The 21,572-nt window shown below is 43.6% G+C and overlaps 1 protein-coding gene across 1 annotated transcript; it reads right to left on the bottom strand.

Annotated features, from left to right (window-relative positions):
• Positions 1–450: 450 nt before the first annotated feature.
• On the bottom strand, positions 451–20,796 carry LOC115568235 (neuronal acetylcholine receptor subunit alpha-3-like). Its single transcript, XM_030395345.1, has 7 exons — positions 20,516–20,796; positions 5,940–6,079; positions 5,774–5,818; positions 5,582–5,691; positions 5,158–5,365; positions 4,031–5,071; positions 451–1,494 (listed from the first exon to the last, which is right to left on the bottom strand). The coding sequence occupies exons 1-7, from the start codon at positions 20,571–20,573 to the stop codon at positions 1,369–1,371; spliced, it is 1,728 nt and encodes a 575-aa protein (XP_030251205.1). The 5' UTR covers positions 20,574–20,796; the 3' UTR covers positions 451–1,368.
• Between the last annotated feature and the right edge of the window lie 776 nt (positions 20,797–21,572).

Raw genomic sequence — 21,572 nt, 5'->3', positions numbered from 1 at the left:
AGCTCTGTCCTTTTCTTTTGCAGGGATTTGGCCTTTTAGACTCCCAAAGCACAAAACAGTTCAACCCAACACTGTTTTGTAGGAGCAACCGTCGCTCGGCCGGGGTTCAGCCCCGCCCAAGACGATCGCGTGTGGTTAAAAGAAATACAGACAAGCCAGAGAGTTTGTTTTCCCCGTAGCAGAATGATAATTGGTGCAGCCAGACCTTTCTCCAGCACTGACACAGCTGTGGATTTGGCAATGCGAGACGAGCACATGTGTGAAATTTAATCCATTTTCTACATCCACTTCTGCACCATCTGAACCCCTTTACGGGTGCTACGCCCAATCTCAGCAAGGCGCAGGGTTCATCCGGGAGAGGCTGCCTATAGTAGAAAAAACCGGAGCATCAGCGGGAGAAGCTGCAAACGTCTTGCAAACTTAATAGAAATAAATTGAGACAGTTTGGCCTTTTCAAGTCTTTTTACAAGTTTAATCTACATTGTGCAGTTCAGGGTGTTTCTATACATTGTACAGTAGGTCTGCAGTGATGTCGTGAATTCCTGTGCGATGCATAATTATGTTTAGTGTGAACAACGTGGGAAACACACCGTGTGTGGAGACAGTGTCCTTCTCAGCAGCCATGCATAAGTCATTTGTATTTTACAAACGTCTGTACAAAAAAAAAGGTCGACGAACAGGAAAAGACCTTTACATTACAACATCTTTAACATCATTACCAGCTGTCTGAAAATAATGAAGTGCTTTAACTTGTTTTTCTTAATTTTAGATGGCGTACTGTACCACATTTCTCAAAAGTGTTTGGTCTTTGTTGCACCGGTTCACATGACAGCATGCGACTGCAACGCACACAAAGGTGTTCAGGTTCCTCTTTCTCAGTGGTTTGTATTTTATGAGGTTCATGTTAAACATCGTATAAGACCATACAGTAACAATGACTGAGTGGACATTTTCAGTCAAAACATATAGAGGACAACCGTGAAGAGATACAGGAGGCAGCGGCAGGTCAACACATGGCACAGGAGAGGAGGGAAACTGAGGAATGGAAAGCAGATGTGATGATCATGTCAGAAAACACATTAACAGGGAGGAGGAGACTGGATCGCGTGCAAATTGACAGGGCAAGGCGAATGAGAAATGGGGGAAATCGGGGCAAGTCATGTGAGTAAAAGAGGCAGCAGAGGGCTGGAAGTGATGGAGTCCCAGAGAAGAGCATGAAACAGAGAGAGGAGACAGAAAGCCAGAAAAAAGGAGAAAGCAGACAGCCCAGTGTTTGATGTGGAAAGAGCTGCAGGAGGGATAATTCCCAAAGTAATTCAAGCGGGACAAAATGAGAGAGAAAGGAGACGAAAGACAAAGACGGGTGCCTCATTGGAAGAAGTTGATGACGGGCTGGAGGAAGAGTCCCAGTGTTCCCAGCACACACACGGTCACAAAGACCCACAGGAAGATCCTGTCGATGACCATGGCCACGTACTTCCAGTCGTCCTCCACCTGACGAGAGGAGGAAATGCAAAATTTATTCATAGGATTTCACATTCGCTGTGTTCTGTCTCTCTTTTTCCTCACTGAAATACTCACATTGTAATGGTACTTGTGAAATTTCTAGAAACTGCTCAAACCGCCACACTCACTCGATGTCTCTGTGTCGATACTAGAGCTGTGTGGCTGAAAGGAGTGTGTGTGTGTGTGTGTGTGTGTGTGTATGTGTGTGTGTGTGTGTGTGTGAGTTTTGTTAAGAAGGGCTGAGAGAGCCACATGCAGTGTTTACAGCCCTGCATGTGGCTATTGTTGGAGTAGCCTGGAAAGTATGTGTGTGCACGCATATACGTATTATTCCTTGATCAGTCAGGTGTGGACAATAGGCTCATGGCTGCACTGACCGTAATGCCATTGTGTGCCTATAGAAGAGGCAGTATGGCTGCTCTGTATGCATCAGAAGAAAGATCCCGGCGCTGCTAAGAAAAGATGGAGACTGCGCTACAAACATATCAGAGCCGCCCAGAGTGTGCAGGAGGCATACACAAAGCCCTCCATCTGCAACAAACAAGCGGCTTTACGCTCCGTTTATAGCCCTGCGTAAATGGCTTCCGCACCATTTACTAAGCAAGGTAGAAACTTAAACCTTTGCCGAGTTAACACACATATAGAGCAGAGCTTTGTTGTTATTTGGTTATTCATTTGAGGGGGAAAGAATTGGTTTGTTTTAGGGTCAAGACTTGGTTCTGGGTCCTTGGCTTTTGTGTGATGTCTGAAGGCAAAGTTTGGTTTTGCCCCAAAATTACATGGATTTGAGTGAAGCATTTGGTTTCGAGATGAATGTTTGAAGTTTGTGAAGGTGAGAGCAGTTAAGCCTTTGGCTGATCTCTTTATTCTGTGGCATTTGTGTTTAGTGGAGCGCGACTTCAAGAAATCCATCTTAGAAAAATCACTACAACGGAAGTGTAGCAGCTTTTCATCTGAGCTTCCTGGAACGTCCTCTGGCTCTGAAATGGCCTGGAGGTCTCGTCTTTACCTCATCTTGTGCTTCTGGTCCTGGTAGGTAGAATACTGTACTGTAGGTATAAGGGCAACTATGTTCATACACTCCTTCTCTGGTTCTGCATCACATCTTCCTTTTGTTTTTTCAGTCATCAGAAATCTTATTGCCAACTATTTTGAGAACAATCGTCCGTTCCAGACATTTTTCAAGCAAACTTCATCAAATATTTGCTGGTTCCAGCTCTTAAATGTAAGGACTTTCTGTTTTTCTTTTTCATCTATGCTAGTATATGAAGATTCCCTGGGTTTTAGACTGTTTGTTGGACAAAAGAAGTTATTTTGAAGATGTCATTTTTTACTTTTTAACATTTTTTGTCATTACATAAACTAAACATTCGAAACAAATGAAGATAATCGACAGATTATTAAAATCAACTAATCTACTAATTAATCATTTCACATAATATATTTTTTTCTATCATGTGAAGTTATTTCCTTTTCTGCCTGGCAACAACAGCCAAATGACCTCATGAATAATGTAGTTGAAGGTTGTCCGTGTATATCTGTATGTTTAAGTCCATGTTTTTAGTAGGACTGCTTTCACTGCAGAACGTTATTCAACTTCATATTAATGGTGAAACCATAAACTTGTGACTGGAATTTTACAGGAAATTTGTCCAAACGCTTAAGTCACTTTGTGAAGTCGACTCATTCATTGCAAAAATGTTCACTGATGTGATAAAGTGTGATTGCATTGGCAATAGGGAGTGCTGCGCAGATAAATATGAAAATAATACTGAGTCTGAACCACAGGAAGAAACACTAACGGTTTTGGCTTTAACACAAACATGTCATATTCGGTTTTAAGTGTTATTTTTCTTACAAATTAAAAGAATGTAAAGGATCCTTCTTTCCCAGAAATAGTATTATGCTTTGTCTATAAACAGTGTTTATTTCTTCCAACAGTGAAGAGTGAGGCAGATCTTTATCCACACAATGCCACCTGCAGTTGCTGTATAAAAATATTTTGACTTAAAGCAAGACTCATTATAATGTTTCATTTCATGGAGACTTCAGACTCACTGCACACTCGGGGATGGTGACTGTGAAACTGAATCCTGGTTATACAGTGAGATTAAACCCACTGCTAAGAGACACCCAAACTTAAATAGGATGTTGTTTCTTCCCTAAATAAATGTGAAGTACACTTGCACTCTGGGGACAACTTGCAATCGCAAAAATGTACTAAAGCAGATCTTCCCATTCTTTTTACAGCTAATGAAACAGTAGGCCTGTGACAAATGATGATTTTTATATATTCATCCCCCGTTGGCTTATTTATTTGCTGGTCATATGAAAAGTCTCAAAATAGCATAAAAAAATACCCAGAAATGGTTAAAGGTTGGTTACTGAGGTTACTATCAGATACAAATTTGAGCATTTTTATAATTAATGGGGACAAAATAAGGAATGTTGGGATTTTGGTCAAGAAATGCTCTCAGTATAGCTGTATATTTGCGTCGACTGATTAATCAGCTCGTCTTTGTACCTCTTTGGCTTTGTTGCGAGTCCTCATGTTCTCTGCGATGTACTTCACGCTCTCGATGGCCTGCTTGATCTCTGGCGACACCACGGAGAACGCAACAACCGCGCTGACAGGCGAAGGGGCGTTCAGGTTCCTCTGCAGCTTGGGCGGCTTGGGCGGCTCTGGCTCCTGGGGCCCTTGGGTCTGGGGTGCCTGGGGAGGAGGAGGAGGAGGGGGAGGTGGTGGTGGCACCATTGGGGGAGGGACAGGAGTGGGCACCTCCTTGCCTCTGTAGGGGCACCTTCTGTTCATATCCCGCTTCATGTCACGGTTCATTTCACCGTACTCCACACAGTTCATGGAGCCGCCAGCTGAGGTGGCCCCTCCTCCTCCTCCTGCACCCCCATCCAGCGGTGGAATCGCTACACCCCCAGTGATACCCCCAACGCTCACACTCCCCGAGCTACTTGTTCCTGCTATGCTGTTCTTTCTCTTCTTGTTTCCTCCGCTGCTCCCTCCTCCACCTCCACCCGTCCCTCCTGTGATGGCAGGTGAGGAGGAGCCCTGGTCGATAGGCCTCCTCATCAGCATCACCCTGGGCAGCACCCCAAGGAACACGGCCCTCACCCACTCTGGCATAGTGTGAGTCATGGGGGTGCGGTAGTGGACATTCAGCACAAAGACGGTGATGACAATGCTGAGCGTGACAAAAATCATGGTGAAGAGGAGGTACTCGCCGATGAGAGGGATGACAAGCGACGTCGAAGGGATGGTCTCCGTGATGACCAGCAGGAACACGGTGAGGGAAAGGAGGACGGAGATGCACAGGGTGACCTTCTCGCCGCAGTCGGACGGGAGGTAGAAGACGAGGACGGTGAGGAAGGAGATGAGGAGGCAGGGGATGATGAGGTTGATAGTGTAGAAGAGAGGCAGGCGGCGGATGTAGAAGGAGTAGGTGATGTCCGGGTAGATCTCCTCGCAGCAGTTGTACTTGATGTCGTGCTTGTATCCTGGAGCGTCGATGATCTCCCACTCTCCACTCTCCCAGAAGTCTTTCAGGTTCACCTGCAAAAAAAAAAAAAAAAGATGTGAAGTGAATAGATGTTATTTTAAGGGAGAAATACTTTTCTGACCCAGACACTCCCTCTGACCTTTGATCCAATTAGCACCAGGTCTATCTTGGCTTTGTCGTAGGTCCAGGAGCCAAACTTCATGGAACAGTTCTGGTAGTCAAAGGGGAAGTAGGTGATGTCCATGGGGCAGGAGGATTTGAAAATAGCCGGAGGGACCCAGGTGATCGTGCCATCAAACTTCAGCAGAGCCTTGGTCTTGTCTTCCACCAGGAAATCACCTACAGCGCTGCGAGAGAGCGTTTTCAAGGAGAAATGTCATTTCACTTAAAAGCCATTACAACATTTAACTCAAAAGGTCAAAAGATGGAGAGCATGAATAAATAACAGTAGCGTGTAGAAGCTCGAGGGATAACTGTGCATTCAGACCTCATCACGTTGCTACTGCTAAATGGTACTCGCTACTTGCGAGACTCTTCTTTAGTATTTGTGCACTAAAACTTACTTGTTGTACAAAACAATGTCCGGCCTCCAAATCTTATTGGATGGAACTCGTATGAACTCAATCCCATCATACTCAACAGGGGCCCATTTCAGCTTGTAATCGTTCCAGACCTGAAAGACATAAAAAAAAATGTGTCATAACGCACCGTCTATAATCAGTACCACCATCACATAAAGGATAAACATCACTCACATGTCTCAGCCACAGATTGGTCTCCATGATCTGATTCACCTCATCCTGTAAGGACGAAAAAGGGTGAATTACTCAGCAGGAGAAGAAGATCACAGATGAATGGATGACTTTTATTAAAACATATGATTTCTTTTGTCAAGAAACAGACAATTGGCTGTTCACTTACCACTTTGACCAGTTGTGATATGGAGACCTCAAATTCCACCGTGACTGGATCGGACACATTCTCCACTGGCCGGATGAACTGGTTGTACCTCCTGAACAACCTCCGAAATAATCTGTCCTCCCCTTTAGATGAAAAACAGCCTGTCGTAAAAAAGAAAAAGAGACGGGACAAAGACAGTTAAACACTGAAATGCACAGGTGATTTCCTGACATTCCTAAATACCAATGGGCAATCCAGCTTTATATAACAAGGATTATTATCACCGTCCGGCATCTGTATTACAGTATCAAAGGAAGCCACTGGAAAAAACTGGAAGCAAGGATGGTCCTGCCACACAATGGAGCGCTTAATGCCTCCAAGTGACCCTAAACAATGACCCTCATCAGCCATCACCCATGTTTTCCTATGTTTGCCTGTGGTTCTCACTGATGGTTGAAGGGCGGGAGTTTTCATTTGACATTTACTGAAAGGTCAGCAACAAATGTTTTCAGTGTCTGCTAAAAAAAAATGTTCGCCAGCAAGCCCTTAAAAGTGTTGGCATTGGATTCACATCGACCACTGAACGGGTCCAACATTTCCTCACCTTCACTTTGTACAGTACAGTAGCTACAGTAGCTACAGTACCTCAGCGCAGTATGAGCAACACACAACATTTTGTTTAAGGATTAGTTCTGGTAAGTTGAGGAATTCGGTTTGTTGATTGTTAAGTTGATCACCAAATTTCACTCAGCTCGTTTGTACTTGAGATGTGCAGTGGATATACTGGGAGAACAAAGCCAACCCTATCTGTGCGTCTAGATTCCACTGGTTGTAAGAGGGAAGATGAAACACATGTTTTAGTTTGATTTACCAAGATATGGGAAAGCCTGCAAGCTTTCAGGAGGTCTCCAGTGTCCAAGGACAGTGCGGTAGGCCAGAGTGTGTCTGAAGAAGTGTGGGTGCAGACTTTGTAAGGCCGAACTGAAGGTCATACTGTGGACAACTGCCACTAGTAACACTGGTGCCTCAGATGGCTCACAAATCGCTGCCTGTCCAAGCAGAAAATGTGGCCTCACTTGGGACGGCACACACTCACACAACACCAGCACAACCAAAGGAATCAATGAGCTCGATACGTTACCACAGAATAACAAGGAAGGGACTCAATATCTCTTCTTTTGATGTCCTCTGAATCTTTAGTCCAGTCTCTAAATCTTTTGTCTTATTTTTTTCTCCTTTCTCTGTTTTATTCTTTCCTTTTCTTCTGGGTAACAAAACATTAAACAACATTGGCAGTCAGTCCAACTGTATGTCCTTGAAACATTGAGGCACATAATAAAAAAATGAGAAAAAAAAATATGTTTCAAAAGCCAAGGCCAGCCTCTCCTATCACAGCTTTCAACGTGGCGAGTGTGACGCACACATTATCCAACGCGGTCCCACACCATCGCACTTGCACTTAGCGAGCTGCGTGAACCAGTTCAGAAACGGAGGAGAATGTGTTTCACCAAAAGGGCAAATAGGCCGCAACCCACATACACACAAATAGCCATGTTCACTGAAAAGGTTTGTTTCCTTGACAACAACTAAATAAAACATGGTCCTTTAATGGGACACTTTCTTTGCTGTCAGTTAACTCTCTGCAACCCAGAGGCACGCACAAGCTGGCTCACTGAGGATGTCCTCAATACCAGTTTTGAGGCTTTAAAGCTTCGACTCTGCAGTAGCAGAAGCATAATTCCGTGACTAAGAACATCTGTTTTGTTGTAAGTCGCGGTGCAGGGTCAGGCGTGTGTGGGCTGATCAATCAGAGGAGACAGCGTATTAGGGGGTGGAGCTTAAAGAGAGGGGAACGAAACATTTTCAGAGAGAGGGGTATTACAGAGCTGCAGCACAGTGTTTTATAACATTAAAGAATGGAAATCTATTATATTCTAGAATTAATTCAAAATAAAATAAATTACAAACTTGATAATGAGCATAACATGAACCTCACAGAGGAGCTCCATTTTTTTACTCTTTATCAGTTTGTCAGTTCAGTCGACGACGCGTCTCCTTTAAAGATTTCAAAGCATATGGGTCAGCCCAAAAATTCACAAGCTGACTTCAAATATTCTTCTGTCAATTTACACATTATTATCAACAAAGACATCATGTCATCATATGTCGTGTCTTAATAGTGAAGCTTGTACAAGAGGAACAATACGTGAAATACTGTGTAGGTCAGGTACAGGTTACCTTTGTATGCAAGAAGAGAGGTTTTACCAGAAAAAAATCTGGCATTTACTGTAGCATGTGTGAAACTGATATAAAAAAAAAAAACCTTTAGAAGTATAGACTTTCATAATTTATTATGAGATACTCAAGTAAGCCAACAGGGCTGGAGTGGAGGAATGGTTAAATTGGTGGTTGTCTTTATCTTTTTAATTCTGATACAAACGCTTTGTAAGATTTACTAATGTACATGCCATCCACTGCCATAAGACACTACAACACATTCACATATAGAGTACCTTGAAAATGTCTTTCAAGGGGGATGGTACTTTCATATAATGTCTTTTTTTTAGCCTGTATGTTTAAAGAAATATTTCATATTCACTGTCCATACAGTGAAGTCATAACGCAGGTTGTCTCTTTATTGCCATTGGGAGTAGACATAGATGAATATCTTGTAGACGTCTCAGATTACACGCTGTCTGGTTTTCATATTGGGAGACTTTATACTGTTCATTGGCTCATGTTGACAAAATCAGTCTTGCTCAGAAAATAATAAGTCTTGTCTAGTAATGATATTACAGACCACACTCATAGCTACATGATACAGGTTTTAACAACACATTTAAATTTCCTCTCACAGGGGAGAAAAAAAAGGCTTTAGGGGTAGACTCAGATTACCGAGCTAAAACACACAACACTTACATAATCACAACATCTGGTGCACATAAAACAATGACCACACACACATAGTGTGAGCTCAGACCTTATTTAGCTCCACATAAAGGTCAAAATAAAAAACATGAGGGCAGCAAAAGGAGCATGATGAGGAATTTCAAGATCAGGGGTGCAGATGAGTGGAGGCACAAAGTATTCAAGTCCTCTGATGTGAATGAACATCAGGTCCCGGTCATGTTTATTCCCTCAACATTTTCCGCAGCTTTTATCTCACTTTAGTGGCATTTTTCATCTAATTTCAAGAGGCAGACACGTTCTAAGAAGTTAACTAACTAAAATAACACATATAAAAACCTGTCAGATCCAGTTCCAACGCTCTGGGGATAAGAATTATACTATATTATTATACCGCAGTGGCTTCAAAACTCTCAAGAAGTTTTCTGAGGTCGCTGGCGGAGACAAGTTAAGTGTTAAAGCTTAATGAAAAGGCCTCTCTCCTGAGACGCTTGTGTAATTTCAGCTCTTGGTACCTGACTCTAAAACTGCCCGCTGCTCCCCGATTCACTGCACTGCCAGAACCTTGTTTAAGCCTCTAATTGGGCCGAGGGAAACCAGGGCAATTATAATCAGTCAATTAATTGGACCTTTTGTTCACTGTGATTTAAAGCCAATATTTTTTTTCTCCTGTTGGCACAGTCGCTCCCCTAATTCCCTTCTTTGTTCTGCCTGAAGATCTTAAGTAGCCTTAATTTAAAGGAAGTTAATTATAACCTTTGACCTTTCACCTCAGATGGTCCTCTGCATGCTGCTTGAACTGCTCACCAAAGTCCCTGGTGTTGAATTTGAGGACTCTTACTTTGTGTTGGAAAGAGAACATTAACGGGTGTTGAGTATTTCTGTTATCCGGTAATTACTATTTGTCCATTGGGAAAATCTGTCCAACATTTAAATCTGTTTGGTCATAAAAAGGTGGTCAGGTAAAAAATAATTCAGACATTAAACAAGCAACTGTAACAGTTTTTTTTTTTTTTCGGAGGACACTGAGTCAGAGTTGCAGTCTGAAGTCCCGTGAATCCGTTTCAAGCTCAATAAACTGAGATAATATTTGATGGAATTTCTCCCGTTTGTTCAGGACATTAAAATCTTCCAGGACACTTGGACGAGCACCAGTGTTTCTGAAAAGATACCCTGGTGAACGTCACGGGCGGTTAATAATGAAACACTTGATGATTAAGCAAATGTATCTGTAGTCCCTCTCACAGAGATCGAGTTAAAGTTTAAATCCATCCAGAATATTTGAATCCATTTGATCCAACTGTGGAATTATATTTTCAATAGCTGACTGTTTTTAAGTATTTTATATTGTTGCTTGCTTTTTCATTTGCACAAGTTTGTTTTGTTGTATTGCATGCTTTTATTGTTCCAAATTGGTTTGTGTCTGCACTTCCTGTCACTGCTTGATGTCTGCGCCCCCCTTGACTATATTCGATTCCCTAATAACCTGCAGCTGGTAGATCTCTTAGATTTGTAACAGGCACTGGTGACCACCAATTGAATCTCTGAGAATGGTGCAAGGGACCGATGGCATGGGTCGACGGGTGTTACCAGCCACCTGGGCCAAATGTTAAGGATGATGAGACTGGCACAGAAAGAAAGAAAAACGAAAGAAGGCAGATGTGCAGAGAGGACAGAGATGTGTCGAGCAAGGATGGTGGTGTACCAGGCAGCAAAGAGAGAGAGAGAGATTGACAAGCCACCACCTTTTCTCTGCTGCACCCACACTGGACTGCAGAATTTAATGGATGCTTGGTTTGAACATATTTGGGACTCTTTTACACTGAATGCATTCAGAACGTTTGTACCTTCCCCCTTACATTAAAAACTTCCTCTTACATCAACTCTGGCCAACGTCTTAATTTGGCAGATAAGCATGCTCAAGCACTAAAATGCAGACGAGGCTGATGTGGATGTCTTTAGTTTTGTAGTCATAAAACCAAAATACTGGACACATTCAACCTGATGATGGTGCAGGATGAGAAGTTAAGGGAGCACCGAGGTTATCATACATTCATATTGAGGGTGAGATGAACGCCTGCAACGAATGTCATGGTAGAGTGGATTACCAACCAAATGTTTCAGTTTCAGTTCACTTGCCTCAAGCTTCAGAGAAAAGTTGTTAATCATTGACGACAGAACTGTCTTTGCCTCTGATGATGAAAATCATGTGAAATCGACTTGACAGTCGTGTTTAATTCTTTCAGACACGTGCTTTTTTTCTCCTTCCCCTGTCTTTGTGACGCTGTGACAAAGTGACGGTGCTTTGTTCTGACGGGGATGGGGCCAAGTCAAGCAGTCATGCATTTCACCCTTAAATAGCTACATTGATTTAGAATTAACAAACCAAACAGTGAGTCTGCCTCCGTCTCCCGGCGGCTACAGGAGCCTAAAGCTGCAGATAGAGCCGTGGCCTGTGGGAGGCTCTTTGATCAGGCATGTGCTTAACAGGATGAGCCTGAGAGTGAGTGGTGGACACTGAAGGAACTAATTACCCTCCAATAATACACTGCTGACAGAGTGTGTGTGTGTGTGTGTGTGTGTGTGTGTGTGTGTGTGTGTGTGTGTGTGTGTGTGTGTGTGTGTGTGTGTGTGCGTGCGTGCGTGCGTGCGTGTGTGGAGAAGAGATACAAAGAGAGAGTGAGAAACAGTGGAGAGAGGAGATAGCAGGAGAGAAGTGACAGCAGGAGCAGGCAGAGAAAAGCTAGATAGCGTGTCGCTGCTCTCCAGGGTTTTTAATGGCCTGACTGTGACACGTTGAATGACGCACAAGAGGAGCAGCAGTGATTACTGCATGTGCTGCGACCGTCTCATTTAACATGTGGGCCATGTTTTAACCTGTGTGACTTCATGTGTGCGGCCTCGCCTGCATACTGTACATACGTGTAACTGCGTGTGCTCCTTTGTGTAATCACGTGTTCCTATTTATGTACAGTCCGTCCACTCACCTTTGATCTGACTCACTCTGAGCAGCTCTTGATTTTTAGCACTGATGCATGAAATTCAATAGGGCCTTTCCTCCATGCTTTCATCTGAGAGGACTTGAGAGTTCTGAGGACAGATGTAAGGATGTTTTTTACTGGGGCGACATGACGTTCACGTAGCCTAATTCACTGATCTGTTTATTATATACACTTACGATGAATGGCGGCTACACAACATCAGCCCTACATGACTGATGCAGGGTGTCGGAAACAAAATGAGTGTAAGATGCAACAATTGTTCATTTCATATTATAAAAGTGGGCTGCAACTGAGCATCTGGGATTATGGATAAAAATGCTAAATCATCTTTGATTAATCGCTGTCTAGAATTAAACTGAAAAAGAAAAGACAAAGAAAATATTTAATGTATTTAAAATATTATAAGTAAATGGTCATTTAAAAAAAAAGAGAGAGAGACTTACATGCACAGTGATATTATAACATTTTAGCCATTTAGTAGCCTCAATATGCATCAGATTTTCTTAAAAAGCGAAGGGTTCTTGCACATGGGAGATTGTTGCTTGTGAGTTACATGCACAGCGATCCACCAATCAGAATCATTCATGATCAATTTATCAAACAAAGAAGGGCCTCCCACAGTCGCTTGATAAAATACGCTCCCCTTGTCGTGCTCACGGTTTTTAGTTTTGTGATTTCCTGGTTTAAGTTGAAAATATCCTCATGTCATGTTTCACTTTACACTTCCTCTCTTTGTTTCCCTTTCCTCTTTCCGTTTACACCTGAGTCTCAATAGTTTATCACTTCCTGTGTATTTAAGCCTGTGTTTTCCCCTCCCTCTTTGTTGGTTCATCTGTTTTCCCAGTCTGTATCTCCTGATTTGTTCCCCTTTTTGCTTTCTTCTTCTGCTTTTTTGTTCTGCTTGGATTCCACATTTATCTTAAGTTTACCGTCCTGCCCCTGTGAAAAAAAACAGACACCTCTACAAAAGTTGTCTGTAAATTATTCCTGTAGTTGTTCATTTTGCATGATATACTGTAGAAAACCAAATTTTATAGCAATGTCAGTTTTTTTCTAATTCCAATGCAGTCCCAGTGTATCGTACGCTAAAGGAGATAAGAAGAGAAAGGCCTCCTTAGCATTCAAAGCATTCAACCAGATCGTATCGTTGCTGCCTTTCAGTCAGGAACCTCATCGCAAAAAAAGACAATTCACCTGCAACCACAGTCTCACATATCCCTCATCTCAGCAAAAAACATACAACTTTACAACTGCCTGACACAGTGACTATCCAGAGAGGAAAAAATATATTGCGTAATGCTCCCCCCCCCCCCCCCCCCGACATTCACTGTGATGTCGCTGTGTGTCACAGACAGCAGAGACATTCATCCACTCTCTAATTCAAGATCAGAGTGAACACGGTCATCAACAAGTCCCTGTGAAATCTCCCCCTACAGAAGTAATGCCACAGAAGACAGTTTGTGTCATTTGAACTCATTCGGTGAATTTATCCACAGCGGTGGTGAATGAGGCGAGCAGATGAACAGTCAGGCAGCGCACCAAGCAAACAGGTAGATGGAGAGGAGAAGAGATAGATGAGAACGCCAGGAGATAAAACTCAATCGCTCCTCTCAAGAGTGGGATGACAGATTCGACACTGTGTTTTCACGTGGCTGATTATAAATTGAGGAACTGTATATGTGTTTAGTCATAGAAGCAGCTTAAGATTGCGACAGGTGCCGACTGCAGCAGGAGCTCAAACAGTAATACTGCTGCACTGACACTCAGGAGAAGGGGAACCGTGTTCGTGTGGAGTGGGAGGTTGTGGTGGTGTTCAGCGCTGCAGTCACAGCTGCAGGTAATTGAGTAATCAGCACTAATGTGTTCTTATCTCTCCTGCAGTGAGGCTTCAGAGGGCCTTGAGTGGAGGGAAGTTTCTGTGCTTTTTGTGTCCAGAGCAAATCTTGTGTATCTTTTCCCCTCATTTCAAGTCTTTCCTCAACACAACAGGCCCTGTTTATAGCAAACGGGTTGACTTGTCAGAGCAGAAAAAACACTGGCGTTACAAATAACTAATATTAACAATGGCTCTGTTATATTCAAGCCAAGACCCTGCAAACGGAGCTGCTAAATGGAATTCGGCCATCAACATGTTCACGTTAAAACTTGTTTTTTTTATTCTCAAGGAACCAGAAATAATGACAAAGTAGATTTCTGACCCATTCAGAGAAGATGAGGGGCTGCAAAGAGGAGTTATAATAAAATTAACCAGTTACTCTCCGGGCTGACCCTCACCTACAGCTTCAAGCATTGAGTCGCGGGATAAAAATGAAACAGTGGATGTAGAAGATCGAATGACTTGATGGCTGTAGTTATTGTTCGAGGCAGAGTGAAAAACTGAGGCACCAGCAGCCTCTCAATACTCTGACCCAGGGCATGCTGAATGGATCACATTTCCCACAAGGACCTGGGAAATTTTCAGAAACCATCCAGAGGAAGGAAATTCTTAAAGAAAGGATGTTGTTTCCCATAACCCAGACATGGGCGAGTGAATGGAAAAATGGCTGAATGGACCAATGGATGGCTTCATACGCGCCTCGCTGTTGTAATGTTGATGAATTATGAGCAGGAAGCCATGACATTAAAACAGGAGGAACTTTTCATACATCTTGTAGCAAACCTGGAATCAGACTGAAAGGCTGCTTGAAGAGCAACTGAGCATCCTAAGTCCCACCCCTTAGTTACTGTTGCTAGGTCGGACAAGCTTGACAGTAAGAAACATGGTGACGCCGGTCCGGTTAATCTGGCTGCAGCAGGGTTTAATAGATACTTCCTGGGAGTCCGTGCATTACAGCTTCAAGAAGTGGACAATAAGGACTACAGTGTGCGATGGAAGGATAAATTCACGACGTTAAGCTTCAAGAAAACGTGTCCGTCTGAAGGAAAACGAGAGAAGCAAGTCATACTTTGTATCATATATACGTTTCGTAGAGGCTGATGATGACAAGACAATAAGTCAACACTGCTCCTGCACTGCCAGGTACGTCGCCTTTACCCCTTCTTGGGATTATTTAAGTGCTCTATGTGTTTATTCCAGACCACAGACGATGGTGCTGACAGTTACACGTTAGCTGGGCGATTAGCTACCTAAGATGTGACTGTACATACGATGGGTATTTGGTGATGGTGAGGTTTGCCGCACTATTTGCATCAAACTAAATTTGTCTTTGTTTTTGGAACTGGAATTAATACAATTCCCTCCACACAGTCCGGATGACGAGTGTAGCTTTTAGACGTTTGCCCAGCAACAACTTTTAACCGTCATGCTAACTTGTTTACCTTTTCAATATAAACGAACCAAGCACATAGTATTTTGTTGCATCGTTACATCTTTTCTTGCAAACTGTCCAGTGTATTCTAACACGGCGGGAACAATGGAAAGACAACAATACCTGAAACAAAAACGTTTGAGATGACGGTTAATAATCAAAGTTTACAGCCAGTCAGCATGACGAATATTACATGCATCAGCCTGACAGACACAAATTGCTTGGGACGCTTGAGCAAAAGGATGCTGGGAAAGAATCCCCAAAACCAGAGGTAAAACTGAGGTCACCCAATAAAAAAAAAAAATGTCGATGTATAAGGAGGGGTGAAGAAAAGTAGAGGCAAAATGCTCAAATATTCCTCTCCTCCATCTGAGCCTTCTTCTGTAGCTTTCTACTTCACACCCTCTCCCCCTCCATCCTAAAGCGTGACTCAGTTCATCGCCAGCACTCTGAACACCAGGATGTCCCAGAGGAGTGAGGCAGCAGGGCTGTCTGGAGGAGGATGTCTGTGTGAAAGGGAGAGCGAAAGTGTGTGGTGGTGATGGTTGGAGGGGAGAATGATGGTCTAAGCCATCCATGGGGGGTGGAGGGGTGTGTGTGTGTGTGTGTGTGTGTGTGTGTGTGTGTGTGTGTGTGCGTGTGCCTCTGCCTGTGGTGGTGATACCGTATGTGTGCGTGGGATGGGGTGGGGGGACGGGAGGTTCGGTTGCAATAATCACACGACAATCGCGTTAAGAGGATCCTGAAGCCACCACACAGTCCTCAAGCCACACGCACAGAAGCACACACATATTCTCACTGCAGCTATACCGCTTCTGGGAGAGAAACCAGAGAGCTGTTGTGCAGTTTCCGAGCTCAAGGAGAGCGTTAAAGCCTGGCCGAGTAGCAAATAGGCTTGATGATGCAGACAAACCCCAGACAAGAAGACTTAAGATAAAAAGCTACAGACGCTTAATATGAAACATTTCAAACGCTGCTGGAAGAAAGAACAGTCCATTGTTGCCCTTTTTTTTTTTGGGGCCACAGTACGACCTCCATCGATCCAAAACAACTTGTTCGAAAAGGCAGATCACCCTTTGAACGCCGTCAACACGCCGCAGCAGCCTATTTTTAAAAAAGCACGGCAAAGTGAGATGAAAGGTGAAGCGTGAAACATAATGCGGATCAGTATAATGCAGGCATGGCTGGACATCTCTCTCAGCTATTTTCTGCTGGGCGAAGTGCTGCACGGGGGGACGCACACGCTCGTTTTAATCACTCCATCGCCAACCTGAGAAATGGAATTTTTATTTCTAGTGCCGGAACTCCAGCTAACAGCCCCGCGCTGTACAGACCTCCTACCTTCTCCAACCAGATTCTATTTTCGACTAAAATGCCCCCAATCCCATGGACTGCAGGATCAGCATTTCCTCTGTTATGGGGACAAATCACCTGATCCTGGATGGCAGGAGACAATACCTTATGCAGCCCACTAATCAGACCCCCACTGGGAGTGTGTGTGTGTGTGTGTGTGTGTGCGTGTGTGTGTGTGTGTGTGTGTGTGTGTGTGTGTCACTGTGTGTTTTTCAGGCACTTATCTGCATAAACAGCCCCTGCACAGCGTCGTATAAAAGCCCACACAGCCAATGAGGGATTGAGGGGAAAAAAGGGAGCCAGGGTTGAGGACAGAGCGGGGAAAAGAGGAAGGTGAGGGCAGAATCCTATTCGAGTAAAGTTAACCAGCACAGACTACCAAGGATACGGAGGAGATTCCCTCCTACTCGAGCAAAATCAGTTCTGCCCATGAGAGGATTGACACTGTCAGCCCGTCACGGCGCCGTTTTTCTCGCTCCCTTTTGAAATTCGTCCAGTTCAAGGGCAAAGCGACAAAGCAGTCAGCTGTGGCAAATCTCTCCGGCTGAAGAGAATGACAGAGAGAGCGAGCGAGTCCCGTCCCACGTGTCGTACGCAGACGCGTCCCTTCCCCTCGTCCCTGAGTGTGCATCAGGTTACAGGACGTGTTAAGCCAGTGTCTTCTACATGACGACTGGAGCGTGACAGTACCGAGGCACTTAGTGCTGCTCCCACAGGGGGACCCTGGGTACCACATCTGGGACAAATTCACTGCTGCACTCGAGGCGCTGACATTGAAAAAGAATCACAAAATTTTCAAATAAAATGGCAGAGTCGGAATAATTACTCCTCTAACAGTCTGTTCAAGGCACACTGTGGCTGGTTTGCATGCAATAGAACACAGCAGACTTTTAGGTCTCTCAACCAACTGTTTACGCTGGTTGCACTGGTGCACCTAATAATGCATATTAAATTAATTTATATAAATTATTGTAAACAGGAATAAAGAGGCAGATACAAGTATTTTTAACTTAAATCACAGCAAAGGCAACAAGAAAAATGTACTTCAAAAATGTTTTTATAGGATCCCTTTTCTGTTTTGTTAGTTAGACCTGCTAAATTTTAGGTGCACCAGTGCGAACACTGAAAATGCTTAGTCACACCTCACAGACTTCTGGGCGCTTGTGTGACCAAAACAATGAATCGTAACGTGACTTAAAAAAACCAGGGCTGGTCCGTCCCCCTTGGTTGCCTAGATACAACCCTGTGGATGCTTTCATGCAGTTGTTGAATGCTGCTGAAATTTGAATTTCTTGGTGATGGACTCGGGTTGGATTTTCCACGAGAATCCAAATATGTGACTTTAAGCACGTTCACGACAGCAAAAGCAACTGACGTTAGTTTGGAACAGGAGTCACCAAACATAAACTAGCAACACAAGAGTTCAACAGAACCCCCTCATGTAATCACTCTGGTTTTACTTCTCGTTGTCTGTGATGACGCTACATAACATCGAGCTGTAAATTCCACCAGTGAGGACGGAAAGGTAAAATATTCTAACCCTTGATGGTAATACTATCAACCACTACCGCTTCCACTATCTCACCTCATTTTACCATCCTGCTTACCATGTCCACTGAAATGTCACTGCTGCCAACAAACTGCATGAATCCATGTGAGTGTAGCATGAAAAGGTGGAGTAACAGCATATTTGGTCAAAATCGATTCAAGACCTGCATCTGACCTATAACACAACTGAAATGAATGAATTTCAGCGGCAACAGACTTTTATGTGTAAACATGAACAGCCAAGTGGACAGCTAAAGCAAGAGCTCGCTATAATTAAGGTCGCTGATGAGATTGCTGCAGCTAGCCAGCTAAAGCTACACTTAGCATGCTTTAGCTGTTTTTCCTTCGACATTATCTGTTATTGAAAAACAAACAAATCATCCACAGGCTTGTATGAGTAACAGAGAGAGATGGAGAGGTTTTATTTTACAACAAACAGGATTGATACATGTGAACTGCTTTAAATTGTTACACAGAGCCCCTTTAAAGGAGCACTATGTTGTTTTGGAGAAGAAGCTCAAACTCAGAATTTTTAGATTTTTAATAATAATGAGGTAAAACTACAAACTCATACTGATACAATTTAACAAACACGTTCTCAGAGGAAAATAATGTCCAACAGAACAAAGTTTTAAGGTTGAAATGTGGCAGGGTCCGCCACAAATAAACAAAGTAAAACTGTGTGAAATTGTGTTGTTCTTTAAGGTCAGTTTGTTTATTTAGTTTGTTTAGGCATAAAGAAACCCAGTCAATGAAGGTCTTTCTCTTCCACCAAACTACACTGTGCACCTTTAAAGTGTTAAATATTAAATGTATTTATTACATTGATTTTGACATGAATACTAAAAGTGTAAGTACTGGCCAGCAGCAAATCTGTGATTCTTTTAAATTCCTACAAATTATGGATTGTAAATCACCAAAACAAAGATTATTTTCTCAATCAACCTGGATTAAAGGGTCAAGAAAGCTGAAATTGTTGATAGAATAGGTGCTTTACCCCCCTTTTTTTGTAACCCTAGTTCACAGAGGTAAAAGAAATGAAGGCATGACAAACTGTCAGTCAAACTCAAAACTTTAAACCTGTTTTTAAACTTCACTGCCTCCCCAATCTGTCTTTAAGGGGCTCAAATTCCAGCATCAACACACACAAAAAGCCCCAGAAGAAGATTTCACAGTACATCCAACCCTGCTTGACTGACAGGTGTTAAAGCGCAAATAAGGCAGTGAGCACTTAGAGCAAAGATGCTGCCAAAAAACATATTACCACTTTAAAGCAAGTTATTCTATCCTCCACGCGGATAGATACCCATTATGCTCGCTGCTCCCAGCGGAATAGATGCTCTCCCAGGAAACCAGCGTCTGTGTAGCAGAATATCAGGATTAAAATAACCGTTCAGTTACATGTGAACGCAGCGCAAAGTTTTTCTTTTAAAGCATTTATCTTTCTTTCTTTGTTCAGCTCCGGTTCCCCCCTGGGAGCCACTCAAGGTCCCTACTTCAAAATGTGCTGATTTAAAGCGCACAGGGAGACGTGCAGCTTCACATGAACTACAGATGGCGTAAAATAGAAAAATATGTGTCAGGGAACAAGAGAGAAGAAAACACAGACAACCTGACAGAGTGTTCCAGCGGACGTCAAATGAAGCCCTGAGGGAAATGAGAGTTGTCCTCATAACTTGCATTTAAATCTTTTATCGGCCCCTCAGCAAGAACCAGAGAACATCTGTCCTGTGCTAGCCCTGACCTCTGACCTCTGTGGGTGGAGGAAACCCACAGCACTCCACATCAGGAGGGAAATCAACATTGACAATCACTGAGCTGCTGCAGCTGGAGAAACGTATGTCACCCATGTGTTGGCTCGTTTCGTGCACGGATGGCTGCTTCACATTGGCTCCAGGGGCTCAAGGTATCAGCTACGATGCGCCATGTCAGGATCACACATCCTCAGCTCAGAATCATCTATCCGTGCATCGTTATGGTCCAACAAAACATCGACTCTGCAAGTTTCTAGAGGACGTGGGAGGCTGTAATTCACAATGCGCACAAGCAGTCGGAGAGGGAAAAGCGAGGCGTAAAAGGCAGAGCGTGCGTCTGTGGTGGAGCAGCGAGCAGGACGCACGGCGCCTCACATTCAAGGGTCAGCTCTGGAGCTGCTGGGACTCGTGCGCTCCTGCACTTTGAATGACAGAATAATACAAGAACTGTCTTAACGTTTGTCGATCACCTCGCTCAGTTTCGTGTGCACCCGTCTCCTCCAGCTAGAACAGAACAGAAGTTAAGTTTGTCTGACTGCGTTTAGTCTCCGGATGGCTTTCACTGATTTATTGTACACAAAAGCGCACAGGAGAGGAAACTGCAAGTGGTGATGGCTACTGTAACTTAAAAGTAACGTAACGATCAAGCTCAACGAACCACTACAAATGAGGTGATCCTCAAGTAACGAGCGTTCACGGCGCGCTGTGGGATCGCGGTGTCTTACCTTGCGCTGCGAGGAGCACCAGCAGGAGGACGTTAGTCAGTTTCCCGGAGAAATTCATCGATACATCGGCGCTTGAAGACGCTCTCTGCGGATGAAAGATTACCGTGATGGCAAAAGTCTCGCCAGGAATCCGCTGCAGACGTCTGTGAAAGCCTTGAGATCAGAGCAACATTTTCCTCTGCGCTCCCGAGCGTGGAGAGGTTGGACTCGCGGTGCGCTCTGCCGACATGAACAACTTCTGTTCGTCCCGCCTTCCTTCCTTCCTCCCTCCCCTCCTTCCGTCCCTGAGTCCCTGCGTCCCACACCCACCCACACTCACCCCCTCACCCTCTCACCCAAGGGCCAAACCTGGCGACCTGACTCACAGTGACTCACAGGTAATAAGTTTGGAATAATGAAATGGGTTTTCAGATATGGCTGTAGGACTGCCAGAGGTCCCTCTGCAGAAATGTCTATTTTAACATTTCATCTCATGTTCCTTCAAGACTCACACACTCTTTTATTTTTTTTACAGTACTTGTAAAAAGTACCCAGTGTGAATAATGTAGATTTATGTTAATTTGGTAGCATTTCTCAAGACAAGGTAACTAGAATATCTTTAACCCAAAGAATTATCCTCACGTCTATCTAATAAAAATACACACACACACACACACACGCACTTTCACATTTTTTCACCGCTGCGCTATAAATGGCCTATTTAGTCACTTAATTGATTTTGTACGCCTAACAATGCTCAGGAAGCTTAAAGCATTAGCTGCTCTATAATAGAGTCTTGCAGGCTGCAGACTCTGTCCAACTCAAATAATGGAAAGCAGCACGACGCGGAGCTGCACTGTCGAGTCCAAAGTGACTAATGTATCATCTTTAAAGAGAAGAGGGCAGTCGTAGTGGCTTTTATATGTCACTGAAGTAAACACATTCACACTCATTGAAAGCACACTGCAATAAAACCTCAAAGTCTCTTCTTTTTGTTCATCCAAACTTCTTTCAATCCATCTGTTAGTTAAGCTCAGACATATATGTAACATATATTAAAGCCAGCTGTAACAGGATG

This window comes from Sparus aurata, chromosome 18 (genome assembly GCF_900880675.1).
Source record: "Sparus aurata chromosome 18, fSpaAur1.1, whole genome shotgun sequence".
In the NCBI taxonomy this organism is placed as follows: Eukaryota; Metazoa; Chordata; class Actinopteri; order Spariformes; family Sparidae; genus Sparus; species Sparus aurata.
The sequence above is the reverse complement of the archived record's forward strand: the minus strand, read 5'-3'. Positions and strand labels throughout refer to the sequence as shown.